This window comes from Anthonomus grandis, chromosome 12 (assembly GCF_022605725.1).
Source record: "Anthonomus grandis grandis chromosome 12, icAntGran1.3, whole genome shotgun sequence".
In the NCBI taxonomy this organism is placed as follows: domain Eukaryota; kingdom Metazoa; phylum Arthropoda; class Insecta; order Coleoptera; family Curculionidae; genus Anthonomus; species Anthonomus grandis.
In genome coordinates this window covers 24,017,603-24,042,703 of record NC_065557.1, presented here as the reverse complement: position 1 = coordinate 24,042,703, position 25,101 = coordinate 24,017,603, and the positions used below count along the sequence as shown (strand labels likewise).

Genomic DNA, 25,101 nt, shown 5'->3' with positions numbered 1-25,101 from the left:
GTAATTTTAACTGTGTCGTGGTTTTTGTTTTTTGTTGTTTTAATTTTTGTACACGTAAAAAACATTTATTTGAATAGTGTTTTTTATGTATTTGAAATGATTGAAGTCATTTGAAATTAAATCCATTTATTTCAGTGTCCTGAGGATGACTTAATATAAGTCGAAACGTCAACATTTAGGTAAACAGGTTTCTGTTTTATTTCTGACCCCACCCAACAACCCTCCGCAATATCATGTCCTATACCTAAAGTCAACAGTAATCGAAAAAAAGACGACCAAACATTATTATTGAAGTTCACCTTACGAGTCACTTATCCGTGAGAATTTTTATACAGAGCAAAATTCCATTTATTCCAGTTTTTTTATTGTTGGCTGGTGACCGTGTATTTTCATAGAAACTGTATGACAGTTGTACGCCAAATAGATATTGACAAGTGTCAAGTGTACGAGCAAAGTTGCGGTTTTCACAATGGTAAAGTTAACGGAACGAGAAAAAATAGAAATTCTGTGCATGGTTGGGTTTGGTGATAGAACACGTACTCAAAGAGAAGCTGCTCAATTATTCAACGAAATCCATCCTGATCGTCCTCCGATGTCAAAAGGTGGTGAGTAGAATAGAGGCTAAATTTAGAGAATTCGGTCATGTTAGAGATATGACGAAATCTGGTCGTCCTGCTCGAGATGAAAATGAACAACTTGACGTTTTGCTTTCTTTGGAAGAAAATCCATGCACTCCTCTGTCGCAGATTGGGGCAAATTTACACATGGCGAAATCCATAGTTCACCGAATAGTTAAAAAGCACAAATATCACCCCTACAAAGTTATTCCTGTACAAGAGTTATTTGATGACGATTTCGATAGGCGAAATGAGTTTTGTGAACGCTTACAAAACATGTGCAATCTAAATAATGATTTAGTAACAAATATTATTTTTTCCGATGAAGCCACATTCTGTTTGAATGGTAGTGTGAACAGACAAAATTGTCGATATTGGGCAACCGATGACTAGCTCTATTTCCAAATCCATTGGACCCAGACTATCCTGACGAAGAACTAAGTTTCCAGCAAGATGGCGCTCCACCGCACTATGCTGCCACTGTGTGTACATTTTTGGATGAAACCTTTTCCAATCGATGGATAGGAAAGAGAGGACCCATCGAATAGCCTGCTAGGTCGCCTGACCTAACACCAATGGACTTCTTTTTGTGGGGATACCTCAAGTCGAAGGTATTTGTTAAGAAAATGTGCAACGAGACTTTATTGATAGCCTTGGATATTGTCAAGCCGTGAATGGCAACCATTTTGAACATTTAACTTAATTTTTGTTCTTTTTTTATTTGTTACATGAATCGTCTTTTTTTCGATAACTGTTGACTTTAGATATAGGACATGATGCATGAAACATACGTAGAATTCCACGCGAAATTCAAAAATGAAATAAAAAAAGGTGCTTTCATTTGAAAAAATTGATGGTCGTAATTTATTTTTGAGCAACCCTGTATATACAAACTTCACGTACAAAAATGCACAACTTGAAATAAAAATCGACGGGTCCGAGCGTTTTTTTTTCGAACACACCCCTGAATTTTAAATGAATTTAGACATAACTTTTGGGATGCACTGTATTAGAGAAAAAGGCAACAGCATCGCAACGCTGCTTGATCGCATTGTTTATTCAACCGACACACGGAATCTTTACCAGTGACGTCGTCAAAATATATTTACATTATAAATACTTATTAACGATAGATTATATTTGAAATTATAAATAATATTACCGTTTATGAACTGTTTATAATTTTATTAACATACTTCATTAGAATAAAAGTATGTACCTATTTAATAAAGAGCACTTTTATGAAGATTAAATATTTTATAATTATTATAGATTTCTTAATAAGTTATTATTATTCTACTTTTATGATGACAGTATCATGATGTTATGACAGTATCGGTTTTTACTTGTGAAAAGACCGGCTTGAATCGCCTTTTTTTATATGGTGCGGCGAAAATGTCACGTTTTTCCATCGTTCACAAAACATTCAAATGAGAACTTTTTCAACCAAAAACTGAAGAAAAAACACAGAACTTCACAAATGCCGAATGTAAAGACAATTTCGTTCGACAAGATGACGTCTCTTCTTGCTTGGTGTTGCCATTTCAAATTTTTTACAAGCAGTTTTAGGAATATTTATAATTCTTACGCTTAGAATAAGACATATCTATTTCTACTTTTTATTTTTAATCCGAAATCTAAACATCAATAAGTTAAATTTACATTATTATATACGTTGTTTAACTTGACAACAGAGAATTGATGAATATGTTTGTAAACAAAATACCCTCCTTGCCCCTGTGCACATGTTGAACTCAAACAAAGTTGTTGATTACTAATTCTGATCTTTCAATGTTCTAAGGTTTCTAGCTAATGTTTCGAATTATATTTAATTTATATTTAGGGCTCATAAAACAGATAGAAAAAATTGTGTTTAAAACATAAAATATTTATTAAAAAAATATAACTTAACATTTATTAAGGGAAAGGAAAAACTATCAAAAACACCGAAATCACAATTATTAATAGAATTGATTTTTTTTTCCTGGAATCTTTTAAATATCCCATTTGAATTCTTGCCAAAGCCCAGATTCACAAGTTGACTTGAAGAAAGTTGGTATTGATTTTTTAATATGATGAAAACATTATTTTCCAGAGCAGTTTGAATTTTAATCAGGGTTGAGTTCGGTAGAATATAAATAAACACTGACATTCAATTGTAAATAGTACACAACCAAGCTAAAGAATTAGATTTTAAATTGTTGTAATTGTTCTGTAAGTTGTTTTCTTGTGTTATATATACACAATCAACTGTCAAACAAAAAAACGGTTATTCTGTAAGTTTTTAAAGTATAGGCCCCTTATATTCACATCAATACTGACAAGTTTTTTTTGTAACTTTACTCTCATAGAACTTGATAAAATTACAATATAGTAACAAAGCGTCGCTCGGTGACTAGTTGCCTAATCCACGTATACAACGTTAGAGCAATGGCGCCGGCCAATGCGGACTTCTGTTGCATTCTACTTATCTGCTCAATATAGCGTAATATTTTTGTATCCTACATTGAAACAAGGGAATTTTCTTCCTATAGCTAGGTAATTCTTCTAGGCTATTACAAAAATTACTAATAAATTCTTTACTTACTATATTCTTAACCCTATATATTTAAAAAGTAGTTTAATTATAATAAAAAAACTGAAGTAATATTATCAAACAAACATATAAATTAACAACAAAATAGTTTAGCCGTTAGTTTTTACCGTTCAATTTTATTCCATAACCTCGTAGCCTGGGGAACATTTCTCGATTTTTTATGTGGTCCTCAAACGATTTTGTACCACAATAATGTCATCAAGATAAACCAGGAAAGTCTTCTAGAACAGTCCTCACAAAATCGTTTCCATTAGTCTTTCAAAAGCGGCATAGGCATTGCGAGTCCAAATGGCATCACGTTAATTTGCCACAATTCAGCACCCACCATGAAAACTGCCTTTTCCCGATCTTCAGGGGCCAACAAAACTTGCCAGTATCCACTTTTCAGCTCTAATGTAAAACCGATCTTCGATCCAGCCAGGGTATCCAAAGTGTCATCAATTCGAGGAAGAAGATAGCTGCCACATTATTAAGTTCCCGGTAATTTATTCAGAATCAGGTCGAGCCATCTTTCTTTATCACCGGTGAAGACCATGGATTGCGTAAATTACCGGCAGCCTAATAATGCGACAGCTATCTTGTTGGATCTATGACGCCTTCGTTGGTCATACTCTCTGCAATCTTATTAGTCTCTTCTCTCTCTTGGCCAGTGATAGTCTTCGAGCTGCCTGCCTGATGGGACGAGCATTTTCTGTATTGATTTTGTACTCGACTGCGTTGGTCCGCCCATTCTTTCCAGTAGCAAAACCGTCTTGATATCTATGAACCATGTCTAAGCCTCCTTTGATCTAGGCTTAGACCGGTACCTGATGACGATATACTCTTCTAATTCTTTCGGATTGGTTAACGTACACATACGAAACTTGTCGAAGTATTGTTGAAACTGCAGAGCAGTGTCCTAGTTAATAACACAGATTAATGATTGACGTTCATTACACACACACGAATACTCCTTTTAGCATGTACAAGGGTCTTTCCGAATGTTATCCCTCGACCAATAAATAGCCTCGTCCTGCATTGCAGGTTCGAATACATCTTCACCGTCCGTGGTCTTGATAGCTCGCTATTAACAATTCAGCATTCCAGAACGATCTAGCTTCCCTTTGGTCTTAGCCGGATGCTCAAATGTGGTTTTTCCTATAGTGAACGTGACATTGATGTGACTGTTCATAGACGCCATTTTGACTGCCGAACCTTATAAAATTCTTTAGTTTTCCGGATTGACAGAATTGAAACTGTTGCCTGCTGGATAGTGCCTTCTTATGTGAACTGCTTTGTCAAATCTCCAACACTCCACCTTTGGGTCCTGGCGGCTACGTTCCCCATTAACCATCCTAATTATCTGCTTAACTATTTTCTCAACGTCGACACAAACCTCGCGCTTGTTAGGGATTTTGGCAACTTCGAATTCAAGGGCTCAAGTTATCGCATTTACTAGATTAGGTGGATGTGCTAGTATTAAAGCCGGCCTCATTTCACCATCGGGGAGGCTGTCGAAGAAAGCTTGAAAACCGTTCCATGATCCTTTTCTGAACATCTGAGGTGAAATTTTTCAACTGCCTTTGGTAGACGTGTTCTAAGTATGATTGGCCATAATGCATCTCCAAATACCTAACTATGTGGTTGTAAACTTTTTGTTCTTCGGGAGACATCCATTACAGAATAGCAAAAGCGCCTCCTCTCAAAGTCGACGTAAGAGCAGTCGCCTTTTGCTGGATGACCAACCGTTTGCATTTGCAGCCGTTTCAAACATTAAGACTGACGCTGATAAATATTCCATGACGTAGTACCATCAAATTGAGATGGTTTGAGACGCTTCAGACCAAACTTCGTTCTTGTTGTCCACTGCTAAAGGTCTACAGAACAGCTCATCGATAGTATCGTGCGACGTCCAATGTTTTGAACTTTTTGGATCCTGTCCTCTACCAATGAGAGAATCCGCTTTTCGAATGAAGATTTTGCAGGATTTCTTCTCTTAATTCCTTTTTCATATTGGAATTATTTTGCAATTTTTTGTCTTCCAATCTCGCATAAGACTGAGGTCTAATTCACACCTCACACCGGGTAAGGAGACTGATCTGTATGCTAACCGTGCCTATCCAAAAATTAATGATAACTAGTTTCAGAAAGTAGCCACATCGCACCACATTGGCGCTATTGGTCAGAAGGGTACCTCACTCTGATTGGTTCGACCCATCTTTTGACAGTTCATAGTGTTATTGCTTGCGACAATAATATTAATTACAAGACGAGAATACTGGCACATGCAGAGTAGCCAATCATGGAGGTACACTTCTGACCAACAGCGCCGAGGTGACTACTTTGCTAACTCAGTTCCGTATGATACATTTTCATATGTAACATTATTTACAATACTATAAGGGGGAAAGGTAATACTTTTGAGGTGTATCTTTTGTTATGGTCGTCACTGTTTGGGCATACGGCATTATGTAAAATTCATTTTATTTTGTTTCCTTTCCTTTTAAGACTGTCACTGTTGGCAAACTAAACTACTTAAGTTTACATTTTGTTTTCTTTTTGAAATTACCTCAGGAGATATTGCAGTTAAATATTTTAGTATTACTTTGGAATAAAATAGTTGACATCTTCATCTTTTTTTATTTGGTCAAGTTTTGAGTTAAAGGTAACATTTAAAGGAGAGTTACATGTCTATTCAACTCCTAGAAATTTCTAAGTGCAATCACATATCTTGCTTTTGACTACCTTTATTTTTTACTTAAGGTATAGATTTTTTTGTCTTTTCATATTATTAAAGGTTAAAGGATATTGATTGTGACGTAATTAATTTAATTTATTTCATTTAATTCCTAACCTTGCACTGACTTTGCACTATTTAAATTTAGATTTGGTTTTATACTAAGACAATAATTTATAATACGCTTCTGGTTAGTTATACCTTCTAAGATTTCAATCTACTTAGGATCTCTTATTATATTATTTAGGAGTCTAAATAAAAATTGTTACTTCACTAATTTAATATCTGGATTTGTTTCATTTTTGGTGCCGACTTAAATTGTTTTACTAAATTTCACTTTTTAATGTTTGTTTTCCAAGTTTTGTTTTAGCTTGGAAAATAGCCACGTACCAATATCTTCATTCGTGTCCTTTAATTTAAAGAAACTTTACCCAATTTTGACTTCCTAGAGAAGAGTTAGGTAACCTTGTTTTTGGGGCATATTTTTTTGTATAACTTGGTAAGGATTGATAGAGAAGAAACGCAAAATCTAAACCGACTGGAGCTACTTGAGAGGAGTTAGGCTCATTTAGGTAAGAGAGGTATTGGAATACTCCGGACATTTCAACATTCTTTAGTTGATTTACCTACCCCTACCCCATAACAGTGCATGCCTTTGGCATAACAAGGTACACTTTTGCTAAATGTTTTTCGTGTAACGAATTTTGCGTTTTTGTATCTAAATTTGAGAAATATGGGCAATATGCCCATAAATTATAGATTTTTTGGAATGTCTCTGCATAAACAACAGATATTAATCAATATATTTATTTGCTTCAAGATATTAGTTATAATTATATTTTTATTTTTCAATAAAACCTATATATAGCAATAAAAAAATTTAAGATCATTTTACTTATCTACATTTTCCCATTACTGCCGAATAATATGATAATTTTATGAATATTTGTGGTATTATTGTTTATACTGGTATGTTCATCCCACTATTGCGTATTTTTTTTTAGATTTTAATCTTTGAGTTCACATTTGGAATACATAATTTTTAATTATGCGTTAGCAATGCATTTCATAGTACATTTATGTTCATAATTTTTTTTATAAAGACCTTGATCAACAAATACCATATATTGATCATAATAAAGCATGTTTTGAGTTTGAATATTTAATAATAATGTTTAATCTAATATGTTATTGTAACATTTTCCTAAGAATGATCCAAAAAAAATAAGTAATATTGGTTACATTTAGTAGTAAATTCTATCAAATAACAAGCATGCAAAGCCTAAGTTTAGTAAGGTTTTAGTAAAGTAAAACACACACTTCAAACATAAGTTATAAATTGAACAAACCAATTAGTAACCTTTATTATGGTTGAAGTGATTTCTAGGTGCTGTTCCACTGCTTCTCAAAGGTATCGTGATACTCGCGGAATCATGAAGGAGATTTCGTATGTATTCAGTTTTACCTATTTGTAATTTTAGATCGTTAAAATTTGTCATGAAAACTTTTGATTGTTTGATGTATTGAATATTGATCAGAAAAAATATATTAAATTTGATAAAAGTAGTTATTCATGAAATTAAAAACCTATCTACTTTTTGCTTACAGTCTAGTCTTCTAGATATTTCTTTGTAGCTTTCGCCATCCTTCTTTTTTCTGCTAAGTCCTCCTCCTGGTTGATACGCAGCTGGTAAATACGGCATCGGATCGTAATCAACATCATTGAGTCGTAGCCTCTCTAGACGTCTTCTAGTATTACGGCTAGATTCAATGTCTGACATTGAACTACGTTGCGATGCTGAGTCCCATGAAGGCCTTGGGCCAGGTTCTAAAATTTACATAAGATAATAAATAAGGACATTTTAGCAATCCATCTACAAAACAATTTTGCACAAAAAAAATCTGAAATAAGTATTTTTTGTTTCATTTGGTTAAGGTGGGGAAGGAAGCCAAAGTGTAATATACTTCTACTACTGTTTTCATAACAATGACAGAAAAACCTAATTGATAAAATAGAACTGGCCCGAGTTTACACTATTGACGAACCACTATTGAACGAATAACCTTCGTTAGAGAAATATCTTTAATTTAAAATTAAAAAAAATAGATTCTTACATTTAACATTTGTAAGCAATATAATACTGATATAAATTGTTAAATTATTTCATGTATATCAATAAAATTAAGTTAACTTGACATCACCGTAAGCAATTTGAAGTTGACAATCAGGTTAGGGAAGGGAGATAATAAAATTCGCACCAGGTTATTGTTTCTGATCGGCTGCAAAGAAAACATGTGGCTTTTATTTACTGCGAACCACGTTTTCTAATAAGTTATGGGCCCATATCATCCAAGTGCCAGTTTTAATTCTGTTTTTTTCATGTGAACCCAGTAAAAATAGCTACAGGTAGCTATTTATATTGCCAGTGTACCAAAATTAAAGGGTCGGGAAAACTGAGTGGGCATTCGCGGTGGAAATTGTACTTTTTTTTGAGGACTTGCAAAAGTGTATCGAGGGTAGTGGAAGTGATGAAACAAGAATTGGGCAAGCCAGGGCCAAGTTAATCCTAACTATTGATTCCTCTGTATTTATCCACATAAAAGAAACCATTACAGCGAGAGAATTATGGCAAAAGTTGAAGATTGTTTTGTGAAAGATTCTTTACGATGATGCTGGATTTGCGAGAAGGATTAACCTGTTGCGATCTCTGATATGGGCAAGGTTAGACAATATGGATAACACGGGGGCGTTTATAGGCACGACCATATTATTGAAACAGCGCAAGATTTAACATTAAAAACAATAATTACAACATTGACATTTTGCCTTATACATAAAGCACATACAGTTTCAATTCGCTTTAAGGCATTTAAAATGATAAAGAGTTGCCTTTGTAAGTTTCTGAATACTTCTTTGGTTAAGGCTCGGAGTTTATCTATATTATTATACCGATTTTCATACATTTTATGAATTACCATACAAAGAAGTCTAAAATATTTAAATCTAGTGACTTCGGAGGCCATCTGATTGGTAGATATGTACCAATCCAGCGTCGGCCAAAATGAGCACTTATTCAAAAATAATTCAACAATATTCTCTAACTACCCTTGAATTACAAGCGGGTGCTCCTTCTTGTTGGAAATGCAATATCTGATATCGCCGTGCCAAAGGTATGTCCTCCAGCAACTCTGGCATATTATTTTGTAATATATCTATTAGGTATCATTGGGCAGTTAAGCTACCCTCAAAAATTGTATAATTTTAATATAATTATAATTGTATTATTTTTTTGGTATAATTTTAGCGCCCAATACAAAACATGAAACACTAAAACCAAATCGGCCTCGTTACTGCAATTCAAAAGTAATATGTTGGTTTTTTTGATACCAATGTCTTGTATTTTACCTATTAAATATGCCGCTGATGCTTTATGGGATTCGTCAGATCATATTACCTTTCTTGCAGAATCCAGATCTTCTTTAAAAGCCAATAAGAACATTCCAATCGTTTAATTTGATCGTCAGAATGCAATTCTTGAACAATATTTACCTTATACGGTTTAAAGTTGCTTTTTTTTAATTTTTTGCACTTTTGTTTCTGAAACTCTGGATTTGATTTTACCCGGAATACTGTAGCCCGAGATGGCTGACATCTTTCTAGAAACCTAATAAGATCTTAAGGTTTATTTTTTTAATTTCTTAACAAAATAAAATAAGTCGATTCTTTACATGCTTAAACATAATTGCAGCGTTGTTTCGAGTTTTTTGTTAGAAAGGTTTAAACATTTTATAATATCATACTTTTAAAAAAATTTGAATTATTCAGCCATCATTATTGATTTAGTATCCATGAATGCAATAAACAAAACGTTTTTTATGCACGTTCAAGTTTTATGCATCTGTGAACAAATTCATGGCCTACTATTAAAAAAAAACAAACATAATTATGGATTTTTCTGATTTTTGAAGCTGAAATTTACTAAAGAAGGGGTAATACATCAATGGTTGTAATACATCATGTAATACAGTAATGCTGTAATACATGTATTCTGAAAAAAAATGCAAAAATTTGACTTTAGAATATATAGGCGCTAAAAATTTTGTTTAAATACGCCACCTACTATTATTTAAAAATATCCATTATAAGCAGTTTTAATTTTTTTTTATATCTTATATAGGACCTGAGAAATAATATCTCGAAAAGTGAAAATTTTTTGTCACCCTGTATTTCAGGAACAAAACTAGTTGAAATATTTCTGCTTGTGGCTTTAAAGGTTTTAGAAAAATGTGATTCAGGGTCGCGAAAACCTCAAAGCTATATCTTAAAAAATTACAGAGATAGCGTGCAATCTCATCCAAAATGAAACACAGTGTATATGCAAATGCCAGAGGGCTATGCAGGAGGTAATGATAATCCAAATCAATGTTTAAGGTTAAAAAGGGCTATTCATGGTTTAAAGCAAGCAGCTAGGGCTTGGAATGATAAAGTAAATGATGTTTTACTTGAGTTGGGTTATCAAAGGTCCAAGCATAAACCCTGTCTGTATATTAAAAAGGTTAATCATTCTTTGACTGCAATAACACTGTTTGTAGACGATTTTTTTGTTTTCTCAAATAATGAAGCTGAGTGTAATAAGGTAAAGACAGAGTTGGGCTTAAGATTTAAGATTAAGGACCTAGGTAGAATAAAGCAATGTTTGGACATGCGGGTTGATTATGACATGAAGAACCGTGTTACAGCTTTGAGTCAAAGGAAATATTTTCTTGAGTTGTTTTATTCAACGTATTAAAAAAATTTAATATGTTGGATGCCATATCAGTCCAGACTCTCTCTATGGAAGACTCCAGACTATGGAATTTAAAGTGACTTTTTATGTCAAGGTTGAAGGTAACAACAAAGTGACTTGTTATATCATTTTCTGTTAGTTTCTTGCGTCAATTGAATAGCATGTATAATCAGAGTCACTGGAAGAATGCAAAAAGAGTTTTGAAACATTTAAAACATACTTTAGATCATGCTTTAAAATTTTGTGATGATGGAACTACAGGGATTTGTCGATGCTAATTGAGGTGCAAATGTTGTTGATCGGAGATCATATACAGGTTATGCTTTCAAATTCTAAGTGATAAGTGGGGGTTTTAAATTATTTCATGTATATCAATGAAATTAAGTTACTTGAATGTGAAGTTGACAGTCAGGTTAGAGAAGGGAGATAATAAAATTCGCACCAGGTTGTTGATTCTGATATGCTGCCGTCAAAGATGTATCTTTTATTTACTGCAAACCATGTTTTTTAATATGAAATTTTACAGCCCAATATTGTAATTAAAAAAACGAAGTCTTTGTGTAAAGATATTTAAATTGCCACTTTAAATGACCCAATAATTTTTTAATTTTTATTTCATTTGGGTCCAAATAAAACATTTTATTCATTCGTCCTTTTATTCAGGTATCGATAATACAACATTTATAAGATCGTCCTAAGGATCTTAATTAAAACTAACAATAAAACCGAACATTTCGCACCAATGATATTATTATAAAAGTCGAAACGTCGTCATCTGAGGAAAGAGACTTGAGTTTTATTTGGAACCCAATCCAACTGTCTTTCTTCTGTAAATAGCAAAATTTAATCAACTGTTTTATGAGGAGTGGTAACTTCAGCTTATTAAGTCGTCAAAATGTCCCTTGACCAACGACCGCTAAATAAAAACTGTAACAAATTTTAGCCGTAAAAATCTAGGCAACAGTAATGGATTTCCACATTCAGTTTAAATTTTTAATCAACTCAGTAAAATTTTAGATTTTATTCCCATGATCCATTCCACTTTCATAGAAAAAGGGGAAGGGTTTATGTTATATTATCACATAATATGTGATTGAAGAAACATGACAAAATTGAAAATATTATTTTCAATGTGAAGTGAAAATAATATTTTCAATTTTGTCATCCATAAGAAATATCTAAGATACAAAAGAGAACGACAGCAAGACTATTGAATGATATCCGAACTATAATTGAAATTATTTTTACTCAGTCTACTTAAATATTATTTACGAAAAAATAATAAGATTCTTAAGAATGATATCAAACCATTTTCATGTCGCTATATAAGCTAATACTATTTGTTTTTATTTAGCTTGTATACACAATCCTAAGTTATAATTGTTATACGGTATTTAATAATGTATATATTAAACTAAATTCGGTTGACCTAGTAAAAATTGTGTTGTAGGAAAAATATTTTCTAAAATAAAGAAATAAAAATACATTTTGACGGATTTGTTTTGGTTGACTTGACGAGAACAAGGTTGTTAGCCAATAACTATTTTTCCTAATACTCGCCTCGAATATTTGGCTTTCGCTATTAGTTTTGCGGACTAAAAACAATGGATTCTTACCCAATCGACAAGAAACTATCTTTTATTAAAGAAAAACATGAATAAAAGAGAAAGCCATTTCAGAAGAAGTATATTTAACTTTTTGGCAGCGAGGTCTAAAACTTTTAAAATTGTAATTTCATATCCCTCAAACGATTTTCCATTTGACCAGATTCTTTTTTTGGATTGATCTCTAATCTCTATGTAAAATATGGGTTACGACCACTCATGTTTGTTTTGTTCATTAATTACATATCCTGTGAAAGTCCCGGACTCCCTTAATAATTCGTGAACGCGCCCTTTTATCAAAGTGTCCCAAATAAAAATTAAAGATCTTTTTCAGATCTGGGAAGATAAATTAAACGAGGCATTAGAATAGTAATAGAGCTCAAAGTTACCTTTTTTTAAATAGAGTGGTTTTTTTTTAATGTAATTTCTGATTCTACCCAAAACTTTAACACAATTTCATGAAACATATTATGTTATACCTATTTAAATAAATGCTGAAAATGCCCCCCCTTGAACGGTTTGACATTGTGTAATATTGGAACGTAGTCATTTTGCAAATAAAATTCCACTTTGCCGTAATTTTTTTTATTGAGAATATTAAATGAATAAAAATTTTTATGATTTATAAAATTATTTTTAAAGTTTAATAAAATGTTGACGCTGAATAACATTTTTTTAATTATTTGATAATCAAAAAAGGGTGACAACTAAATATTGGAACATGTGTTGTTTTTCCTCACATTTATTCAGTTTTATAAGCCTGACGCAAACATGGCTTTTAAAAAACACGAGTAAGTAGTGCGTTGTCAACAATAATAATTTTGAAGTGTGACTTGACTATTGATAATTAATTATCACTATCACTTTTATCACAAGTAAAATACAATAATGACTCGTGGAAAACCTACTGATATAAAAGTGCGAGAAATTATTACGCGGCAGTACCATAAAGAGAAAACCATGCGTACCTAAAATTTCCAGTAAATTAAATGTTGCAAACAACTACTGTATTCAATATAATTGAAAAACGAGGTGAAGCTGCCACTATTGGTGTTCGCGACTAAAGTTCAGGACGTCAAAAGTGGTTTCTCAAAGGAATGTAAGGAATTTGATTTAAATTTGTAATTTGGAAAGAAGAAGGTGGAACAGAGAAAGTGGGATGAATGTTTCCAGAAAATGCTATCGCCAATGTATCAGCAAGAGCGGTTTTAATTTTATAGGGTATGTTTAATGCGCTGTTCTGTGCGATATTATTTTTATTATTTGTTCGCCTAGGCCAAAGAAAAACCATTGTTTCCAACAAAAGGAATCGATCGAAACAAAGGAATCGTCAAATCAAGACTCTCGTGGACCAAAGAAAATTAGAGCAAAGTTATTTATAGCGACGAATGCAAATCTGATGTCTGTGTCGGAGATTACCGAAAGAGTGTGATTCGGGATAGAGTCAAAGTTTCCAGTGGAAAAGTTTTTTTTTGGTGTGTATGTCAGTTAAAGGGTTGGAAACGTTACACTTTATTGATAGCATAGTAAATTCAGAAAAATATCAAGACATTCTCGCACATTCGCTTTTACCAAGTGCAGCAAATTTATATCCATCTGAAAATTTTATTTTTCAACGGGTTGATGCTTCATGCCAAACTGCTAGATCTACGAAAAAATGGATGGGGGAACATAACATTAAAGCTTTGTCACATCCTTCTAGCAGCCCCGATCTTAATCCAATCGAAACACCTTGGCACAAAATGAAGCAACGCCTAAGAAATAATCCGCACCGTACTTTGCTATAGCTACGTGCTAAGCTACAGGAACTATGGAATAGTTTCACCCCTGAATTTTATGAAGGTCTAGTTGGTACAATGCCTGATAGAGTTCAGGCTGTTATTCAAGCTAAGGGCAACATTACGCCTCACTAATTTTTCTTTTTCTTTTTTAAAACTCACTTAGTCCAATATTTATGTGTCAGCATTTTTCGATTATTTACTAAGCAGTTAAATACTAAATAACTAAAAAATTTAATCTTTACAATAAAAAAAATAGAATAAAAGATTTTCACTAAATTAGCATTTTATTTCAAAATAACTGCTTATTCCAACATACATTTGTTAGGGCTCGTACTTAAGGATTAATCCTTAGGTGATTTTAAAAAGAAAAGTTCAAATAAATCTATCATAAACCTCTATAGTAGATATTAAACTTCTAAAAAAAAATGGATTTTTTTTATTACACCTTTAAAAACCGCGTCTAAATTGTAACATTTCTCCCGTTCGTTAGGTGTTAATTCAAACAGTGATAATAGTCAATTAATTTATTTACACACTTGACTACAAAAATACGATCGCTCACGACAGCTTAAGATATATATTTATTTAAATCTCGCGCTAATATTCAGAACTTTACTTCACTGAACTTCAAACAGCGATGCTGCTTCTTTTATAGTCGGCGGAACGCTGTTGCGGAAGATTCTTGTCGATTTGAGGATTACTTCTAATATTTGCGAATCATCCTCCAGTCCACGTTATCGAGGCTGCATGCGAGTTTGAAAATTGCTAGGCTTTTAAGATCCTCGGCTAGCAACTCCTTTAGAGAATACAAAGAGTCCCAAACCTCCTTATAGGTTGGCTTCTGGTATGACACCTCTTTAGTTACAAGGCAGAGATGTTTCTATCAGTCTCTTTATCGGTGATCTTGAGTGCTTGAACCCGACTCTACACGATCTGCCATAGCATACTCAGCTGAGGCAGTATGCAAGTCTTGCTGCACTTTACATATCACGCCGTACCGACTATTTTGGCTATTACGTCTCTTAAGGTCATAGAGCCAACCTTAAAAGACGTAATAGCCAAATAGTCGGTACGGCGTGATATGTAAAGTGCAGCAAGACTTGCATACTACCAAATCGCTGTTGTTGTACCTCTGGTTTTTGGAATTGATATCATATGCCTCTTTCATCCATTCGCTGGCATCTCGAATGGTAGCAGCTCACTGCCGTAATCCCCTTCGGCAACATCGGTTCCTGGCGGGCAACTAAACTTCAGATCGCAAGGAACACTCTTCCCATGGGAGTTCTCTTCCCATCACTATTTGGACCAGAGACTTGCGTGTGCCGTCATGGATGGCCGCTCGATAAGCCAGCAGAAAAAAATGATGCGACCTATCCCGGCTCTTTGGTGGCTAGAGACTACTTTAGCCAGATACCGATTTATGGTCCTATTCACTCGTTCCACCATGTCATCTGACTGCGGGTGAAATGCAGTAGTTCTCGTTTCATAATTCTCGTTCTCGTCCATGCGTCTAACAGATGTTGTGGACAAACTGGATTCAAAATTTCGTCTTTCTGACGTCTGAATGTTGCTCCAAAGGTACACCAAATCGGCAGATCAATTTTTTTATTAAGAAGCCGTCGATAATAAAGGCTTCCTGGTATGTTATGCCTCACCCCATTTGCAGAAATAGTCCAGCACGACTTGCGACCATACTCACTGCTTCTGATTCGAGAAACGGACCAGCAAGGTCAACAGCAATCCTTTCAAAGGGACTTCTCACGTTGGACTGACGCATCAAAACCCTCTGCTTTCTCTGCGGCGCATTACTTTCTCTGCGGCGCAAATACAACGCATTTCCTATATCAACCCAGTATAATCTTTTCTTCACTTTTCCCAAGATCTTTGTCACTTCAAGGCATCCTTCAAACACCACGACACAGATTTCGTCTAGGAAGTCCGAAATCCGACATTTAGGCACAACGAGTTGCCTTCTTTCCTCTTTGCCATCGTAGCCAACCACTTTATGCCGCAAGGGTCCATCTTCCAAAGTTAGAGAATCCCATTATGCCCAATATGACTTAACATTGGAACAATACTTTGTAATACTTGGCAACTTCTTCCCAAGTTTGCATCTTCCCTTCTTTTACCCAGGTTAGGACTATCTGGATAACGGCATCTTTCTCTAGGTCTCTTTTAAGATCCTCATTATCGACGATGGTGATTCTTAACAACCTAACATCTTTCTCCTCTACCCACTGACAAAGCTTGAACTCCTCTGGACAAGATCTTTTTGCTACGGCTTGCTAGACAGATCGACGAACTTGTCATGTTTCCAACACCCCAATTTCCGTCCTGGCGGCTACATTCTCCATCTAATTGTAGGCCGGCAGCAGCATCTCCTCTCAAGGCCAATGGCTTTTTTCCTGGATGGCCAACCAGTTGCTTTTGCAGCTTCAAACTGATGCTGATAAACATTATAGGATATAGTACCATCAAATTGAGGTGCATCAGCTCGATCGTGCCCAACAGATTCCTTATTGGCATAAACTATGATCTTGTTGTTCACCGCTGAAAGTTTACAGGCCGCTCATCGATAGTGATGCAATTTTATTTTGAACTTTCTAGATACTGTCTTCCACCAATGAGAGAATCCGCTTTTCCAGTAAATATTTTTCCAGAATTTTATCTTTTAATTCTTTCTTGTCCTCCAAAATCTTTTCTTCCAACCTGGCAAATTTCTCGCTTAGCTTGTTCACAAGCTACAAAGTTTTCTTCCCGTTTTGTACAATTTTCCAACAATTTAGCTTTTTAGGTTGGGGGAATTTTCCAGCAGTTTAGCTTCCAGGTTGGCGGAATTTCCATCCAGTTTTGCACAATTTTCCAACAATTCTTTTTTCAAACCTGCTTCCATGTTTGCAGAATTTTCCAGTAATTCACTTTTAGACTTTGCAACATTTGACCGATATCGCTTGGACGAGCAAAAAAATGTTGTCTGGGTTACCGGCTTCGTCAAGCAATGTTACGAAGCCGCTCCCGAAAGTCCGCTTTATTTCCCGTCGTATCGCAGTCCCTTTCCTCCAGCTCCAACTTACCAAGTTCAACAGCTTTGGCATTTTCACATACTTTAGTCCGATTTACTGTAGTCCACTATAATTTATTTTTATCAATGCCCATTTGAGTAACCTCTAATTTACACCCAACGAAACAAAAATGGTCAACTAATTTATGTACACACTTCACTATGAAAACACGATCACTCACAACTACTACAGATATTTATTTTTTACTGTATTTATATTTACAGCTATTTAAATCTCGCACCAATATTCTAAACTTAAACTTTATTAATGTTTTTAACTTTAAAATATTTAAAAATAAAATACATCCTAATTCCTAGTCAATTATTTATGCTAACAACTGTAGGTTTTATTTTAACTAATAAATATTAAACAAAGGCTACGCCAGCTTTTTGATATACAATTTTATCGACGTCTCTCTAAATTTTAAGACATGATATACGCATGTAAATTGAACATACAGTTTAAAAATATCCGCGAGGTGATTAGTACGAGTGTTACTAGACAATAAAACCGACACACCCCGGAAAGACATGTAGAATTTTATTACAAATTTAGGCTTATTATAATGATTAAACTTTAGTTTGAAAAAGCATTTACAGCTATATTTAACGAATACAGACTTTGTGACTTTTGCGAATCTTTCCAAATAGTTTTAACGAAGAAACTCTTTTGAGCGCTGGTTTCATTATTTGTTGTGTTATATATTGACCCGTTAGCGTAGACATGATTATAAAAAAAAATAATTATTAGAAAATCCACATCACAAAAGAAAAGTTAAAATTAGGTTTTAAATGATCAATTAAAAAAATTTGCTTACCATCTTTTAGTTTAACAAATCCGTGATTAGAATCCAAATGAACTTGTTTATTTTTAAACATAACTAATTCTCCACATTCCAAGCATTTATCTGTTCGGCTGCCACAGTAGTTTTCATGTTCCTCCAAATCTAATTTCGGAAGTTCCAAATCACAGTACCGGCATGACAGGAGACCTAAAAGGGTAAAATAGTTTTTTGAAATCTTTTGAAAATTTAAAACATTTGATACCTTGAGGTCCTTTAGGCTTTGGCCCTGCTACATCATCTAGCCTTGGTATCAAAGGAGGCTTCTTTACGGCGCCTCCTTGAGATGGAGCACTTTTTTCACTGTTTTTCACTGTTGCTTGAATATTAGTAACATTACTTTTAACCTCCTTCTTCATCGAAAGATTGTTCAACTTGCGAGAGTGTGTTGCTATGGAGGTTGCAGCATTGCTGGAAGTATTCTGATCATAACCGTTAGTTACAGATTCTCTAAGGGTAAAACCGTCATCGACTAGGTGCTCGTGTGATTTTAAATATCTCTCCCTTCGGGACGCAATCTTTTTTTCTTCGACAGCCTTTAAAGTAAACACACAGTAGCAGTAAAAAAACAGTTTAAATACATTAGTTTTAAATATTTACAGCACAAATAAGTATAAACTAATAAACGAACCTTTCTTTGTTGAAAATAATTACTTTGCTCAAGTGCAATGGGAGGGGGACTAGGCTTCTTAGCCGCTCGTTTGCATTTTTCCCTATGAGTTTCATACTCGATTTTTGGTATTGGCTCTTGACATACTTTACAAAGAGTTATGTTTCTAGCACAGTGCATAGTATGCATTACATAATTTGGTTGAGGGATTTCCTTTTTGCTTAAAAAAAATCAGTCATAGTTTAAGTCAATTCAAAAGAATCTTTAAAAAACGAATGATCTGAGCACTAAAATAGTACTTACTAACAAGAAAAGTTTTTGGTCAAGAAATATTCCTATATACCACCAGATACCAGATGTACCATAAACAATTAGTTAAGAGTCATTTGTTTTATAAAGCCAATTAATATATGCGGTCCGAGCCCGCATCGTTTTTGAGTAACTTTAAAGTTAGCCGAATAAAATAGGTCAGTTTTAACAACTATAAATTATGTCAGTTTTTAAAGAACGGAAATTTTAAAAAGTAATTTAATTTACGTCACTATCACCTCCTTCAATTTGGACCCCACTATGACTGTATAAATAGATTAATCAATTATTTTTTGTTAAAATAGAGAGAAACTGGGTTTTTAGGAACTTTTCATGGAAATTCGATTCATTTCTACATATGTAAAAGATTAAAAATTGGCATCCAATAAAATTAACTTTACCATGTTTTAAATTCCATTTACGAACTTCTTTCTTGATTACCCTGTTAAAAAGTTCCCAGTTTTAATGTTCATCAAAAATCCAAATTAGTTTTTTTGGGTTTTTCAAACTGGCACTGTTCAAACTTTCATTCCCAACCCAATACTGAATACAGTAATATAATTTTTAAAATACATAAAAAGACATTTATCATTAATTAATTATTTTTTTTGAAGAGATGGGTATGCATTTAATAATCAGAGAAACCCTAAGACATATATTATGTAACCTTTATCAAAAGAAATTTGTTAAAAGGAAATGATAGATAAATATACGTTTCTAACAATAAAGCAAATTTCAAGCAGTATATAAGGTGGTACTGATGATCTACAATACTGGGTGGAAATAGGAAATAAATTTCATTTAAAAATCTCAACGCATAAGGAAGATGTAAAAGAGCCTAATTTGGCAGGGTAACCCAAATGATATTAAACTTACAAGACTAAATCTGAAAACTGAATATTTTTTAAGTACAAGTTTTTAAATAATAAATAGATAAACCTAATATATATTCTAATAAAATAATAATTATATACCCTAATAAAATAAATATTTAATAAATTTGAAAACAAATTAACATTCTTAGATTATTACATTACTTGATGGATTGCCGTCTATTTTTGACGTGATTGAAGTCTATCTTTAAAAAGTTAAAAAGCCTTATTAAAGTACTTACAACAAATAATAAGATAAGTATTATGTCCTTAAAATTGATTTATACTAGATTAGGACTTTTAATGTGAAATGTTTATAATTATGAATTTACAGAAGTACTATGGGTGTAGTTGGATTTAGTTTGTCAGTCTGTCTACAAATATCGATAAATCTATATAAAACAAAAATGTCTATAGTATATAAATATGTTTCTTAAATTGCTATTACTATATCTAACTTACCAATTGTTGCACATCTCCATTTCCACATTGGCATCCATTTTTTAATATTAAAGGAATAAAAAGTCACCTTAAATAGATCACAAAGTAAGTATAAATATCGTTGAATAAATGCCAAACACTATATTTAAAGTAAAACGTAGATCAACTAACTTTTATACTAACTGTAATCACTACAATTATGTACTTCTCATTTATCGCTACCAAGCCACTTCATGCACAGAATTTCACCTCATGCACTGATATCTGAAACAAAAACTGCTAAATTTCAGGTATTTTTAGTAAGGAGTTCAGTCGCAAATGAGTATGTTTCTAATTTTAGATTTTATTATTAGACATCTTCACTTGGGAGAGGATTTAACTTCTACTTAAAATTATAAGGAAATAAATCTTTGGTTTTTCATTGTGTGACTTGAAATACCTAATAGATGTTCAAGTATCAATATGGGGGAGTAATAAATTTTAAAAATAAAATTTCAATAAAAACTAAAAAAAAATCAAGTCAAGAAAAAAGCTAATAGGAAAACGATCATATAGAACAATACAGGGTGACAATTTGAAAACGAATAGCATTTAATATTGCCTCTACGAATGATAGTAAGAAAATTAAACGAAACACCCTAATTTACATATCAAGGAGAAACATTTTTTGAGGCATTTGTTGTCGTATTACTTTCAACCCCCCTGATCCTCAGTGCAACTATCCCTAAAATTTTAAATGGCAACCCCTATTTCTTTTCCCATTTTTGTGATCCTTATAAAATTCTACAAGGGGAGCATATAATTTTTTTTTCGAAATCCTGACCTCACAAATGAGTGAAATGTAATGTACTGAATATCTAATTTTAAAACGGATGACATTCATCGCCTCATAGCATTTCGTTTAAAAATGTTTGTACCTACCAATACTATACATTCTAAATTCTTTTAGTTACAGTGTACTCCGTCTATAACGTACATGGGATGTAAGTTGCTTCCGGTTGTTACGTACTTATAATTCAGAACCCGCCCAAATAGTCTTGTCATTTTACTGGATAATGGATATAACGTACTAACTAAAATTTTAACTCCGGCTATAACGTTCAATATTTTTGCCCGATTGACAGTAATTTTCCGGTTGTAACGTATAAAGGTACGTTATAAGCAGAGTATAATTTTCCACCTCTGTCGGGGATTCCCATTAATCGATACTGAGAAGTTTCTCTGTCGTCGCGCGTTGGCACCGAGGCCGCCGGGGATTTCCAGTTCTCGACTCTGAGAATTTTTATAGAACATGCAAAATGAGATGACCGGTAGTTTTAGTAGTTTTTTTGGTAAAATGACGGATAAGCGCAGAACTATAAATTTGAAAGAAAAAATAGACATCATTAAAATTATTGAAAGTGGCATTAACAAATCGCAAACAAGCAAGCAAGTGAAAAAACAAGCAAGCAAGTGAAAATAAATCGCAAAGAATTAAGAAAATTAGGAATCCCGTACGCCCAGATGTGGATCAAGCTCTTATTCGATGGTGAGAAGAACCGAAAATATTCCTATAAGTGGACCACTTTTAAAAGCAAAAGCGGAAGATTTATCTAAGGGATTACACGGTGGAGATTTTAAGTGCTCTACGGGTTGGCTCGAGCGTTTTAAAGTTCGTCACAACATCAATGTCGGCAGTGTCCGGTGGAGCAGGAGATGTTAGCAGGGAAGCTGTGGTGAACTGGTTAACCGAGAAATGGCCAGGTATTGCACAAAATTACAGCTGTGAAGATATTTTTAATGGGGATGAGACCGGACTATTTTACAAGATGACTCCAGACCGTACACTGAAATTTAGAGGAGAGAAGTGTGTGGGAGGCAAACAATCAAAGCTAAGATACACCGTTTGGGTTTGTGCAAATATGACAGGTAGTGAAAAATGTAAACTTTTTGTCATTGGTAAATACGAACGACCGAGGTGCATGAAAAATATTAAAAACCTGCCTGTTATTTATAAATCGAATAGACGCGCATGGATGACATCAGACATTTTTATTAATTATTTGAAAGAGTGCGATGAAAAACTAAGACGTCAAAAAAGAAAAATATTGCTTTTAGTGGACAATTGTACAGCTCATCCAAAGAATGTAGATCTGACAAATATCAGATTAGAATTTTTGCCTCCCAATTGCACTTCTGTCATACAACCAATGGATCAAGGCATAATAAAATGCCTGAAAACCTATTAACGTATATTTTATGTATCGCCTAATTCAAGCATTGGATAGTGAGGAAACGTTCAATCTAACAACTCTAGACTCGATAAAAATAATTGCGAAATCTTGGAATGAGGTTTCACAAAAAACGATTCAAAGCTGCTTTCGACATGCTGGTCTAGTGAAATCGATCGAGGAGTTTGATTCAGATGATGACTTGCCTCTGAATCAGTGGTACGAGAAATATAAAAGTGTTGATGATGATGATGATGACTGGGATATTCCGCTAAGTTATTGGTTGCAAAATCACTGCCAAGACGTAACTACTGTAGAAAAATATCTTCCTGAACTAGATAATTTTACGACCATCGACGATAATCTGGTAGCAACGGAGACCTTAATGGATTGCGACATTATTGCCGAAGTTATAGAATCAAACTGTTTAACGAATGATTTAAGTTCCGATAACGAAAGCGGCGATGATGAATGGACCAGTGAACGAACCCATTCCAAGTTATTGTGAAGCACTTTGTGCAACTAAAACTGTTACGAATTTCTTACAATATACTGATTACGGATCTGATGATACAATTTTACAAGCCTCGTTAAAAGTTGAGAAGCACATCGAGAATTCCAAATTGTGTAAAAAAAATCAGCAAACACGTTATTTTTTTGAAAAATCGTAACTAATAAAGAGTACAGATTTATTTTGATTACATATGTATATGTATCCTATTTCAATGTTATAAGTTACATATTAATATGATATCTTTTTTTTAATTTAATACTTAGAATGTATTTTTTGTTAATTTAGTCCTTTAATTAAAACAAATAAATCTTTACATATTTATTTTTATGGGTTTCTTTTATAGCGTACCCACGGTTATAAAGCACTAATTTTATTCACCCTAGAGGGTACGTTATAACCGGAGTTCACTGTATTTACATTTCGTCTTCGATATCGGCACTACAAAACATAAAACAATTAATTCTCGTTTTCCTTATGCCTGCTATCAAATGATCAGTAGGTATTTGTTCCTTATTTTCTGACTCCTAGTGTTCATGATTTACTTCATAGAATCAGTGAAAAAATCTGTTAGTTAATTTCATAAATAATTTCAATATTTTTCAATTATTAGAGTCGTTTCTTTACAATTGTTTGCACTATTGCTGAACGCGTAGAAATGATTTTCATTTATTCAGCTCAAATTCGTTGCTTTACAAGAACAGCGGCCATATTTAATGAAAAACATCGCGACAGAAATGTTGGTCACAAATACATCCGTGAGTTAATGGCTAAATTTGAAGAAACAGAATCGGAATTGGTATAATAAGAAAAGGAATGAGCCAATTAAGACCGCTCAGATTGAGGTTCTTGGTGAAGTTGCTATGACTCCTACTTTACTTAAATGGCAAAGTCAACAAACAAACCTGTCGTTATTGGAGCGACTTCAATCCTCACATTAATGGAGAGAGGCATACTCAATACCCTCAAAAATTAAATGTCTGGGCGGGTATATTAGGCAATAGCATCAGCGGTCCCCTCTTCATCAATGGAATACTAAATGGTGAAATTCATGCAGAAATGTTAGACACAACTATAGAACATCTTATAGTTCATGAGGTGGAAAATCAATGCCAATGAAAATTTTGTTCTAGTCTCTAAATGAACGAACGAAATTTGAATGAAACTTCCAATAGGAATGTGTTTTGAAAGTGCATTTGCATTATGTACACCCACTAACAGAGTCATTGGATAATCATTGCCCAGAGCAGCAGATTAGTAGGAGAGGACCCATATCTGACCAGATCACCAGGTCCTCAGATCTGACACCAATCGATTTTTTCTTGTGGAGTCACTTGAAATCCGTTGTATTTAAAACTCAACCAGATTCAATTCAACAATTACAACAAGGAATTGTGCAGAAGTGTCAAAATATTTCTAGTTTAAATACTGGCTGTACTTGTGCTTGGAGAAGAATGAAACTCCTTTTGAGTCCTTTTTAGTACCTTCACTCATTTGCTAGGTTAAATCAGAATTTTGTAAAAAAAATTAAATGCAGTTTATGTAGAATTTTATAAGTGTACAATCCTTAACCGCCTCAGTGGCGCCAGCGGCTTATTTGTAGTTTTATTAAATGGACAAAATATCAATTTCATGCAACTCGTAAAAAGCTTCAGACTTTCCGCAGCCAGATCAGCATTTGTTTGTGGTATCAGCCTTTTTTCGAACAACCAAATTGGCTCGTGTGTGAAAATTATTATTAATTCGTATTAAGATTATCAAGAGTAGCGCACTCAATTTCATCGTCACCGTTTTACCGTTTAAAACCTTTTACTTTATTTTTAACTTTTCCATTTTATTTGTAATCAAGTAGTTAGTTGTGTTTTTTAATATATCCAGTATTTTTTAAAACAATTCTTGCCGGAGTTTTCTTTAATAAAAAGAAGCTATAGCGCACAAAATGGTCCTTCGAGCCGGATAAACGAAAAAACACATCTAATCGTAATCGTATAGTAATCGTCTTATTGTATCGTCATCGTCTTATCGTATCGCTAGCATCAAGGTGAATCGTCGCAGAATCCTAGTGCGAACACCGATTGTTTGGAAAAGTTTATCGTTAACCGTTTAACGCCATCGTTTATCGTTCCTGCAGTTCCAGCAGCTAT

The 25,101-nt window shown here is 33.7% G+C and overlaps 1 protein-coding gene and 1 long non-coding RNA gene across 6 annotated transcripts in view; one reads left to right on the top strand and one right to left on the bottom strand.

Moving 5' to 3' along the window:
* Positions 1 to 25,101, bottom strand: part of LOC126742658 (TRAF-type zinc finger domain-containing protein 1-like) — a 35,977-nt gene that overhangs the window by 4,518 nt on the left and 6,358 nt on the right. Inside the window, exons 1-8 of one of the 5 annotated variants that reach the window (XM_050449397.1) lie at positions 21,158 to 21,175; positions 20,408 to 20,500; positions 20,258 to 20,324; positions 18,636 to 18,834; positions 18,210 to 18,540; positions 17,981 to 18,154; positions 7,536 to 7,757; positions 7,290 to 7,394 (exon numbers count right to left, since the gene is read on the bottom strand). In XM_050449397.1, the coding sequence (XP_050305354.1) occupies positions 7,290 to 7,394; positions 7,536 to 7,757; positions 17,981 to 18,154; positions 18,210 to 18,540; positions 18,636 to 18,834; positions 20,258 to 20,295 (1,069 nt within the window). In that variant the 5' untranslated portion in view covers positions 20,296 to 20,324; positions 20,408 to 20,500; positions 21,158 to 21,175. Of the gene's footprint in view, positions 1 to 7,278; positions 7,395 to 7,535; positions 7,758 to 17,980; positions 18,155 to 18,209; positions 18,541 to 18,635; positions 18,835 to 20,257; positions 20,325 to 20,407; positions 20,513 to 21,157; positions 21,176 to 25,101 lie in introns of those variants that run through there. The other 4 variants (XM_050449400.1, XM_050449396.1, XM_050449398.1 and 1 more) reach the window with 4 other exon arrangements.
* LOC126742667 (uncharacterized) lies at positions 13,020 to 14,377 on the top strand. The gene is made up of 2 exons (XR_007662643.1): positions 13,020 to 13,541; positions 13,596 to 14,377. It is a non-coding gene; the product is annotated as an uncharacterized LOC126742667 (long non-coding RNA).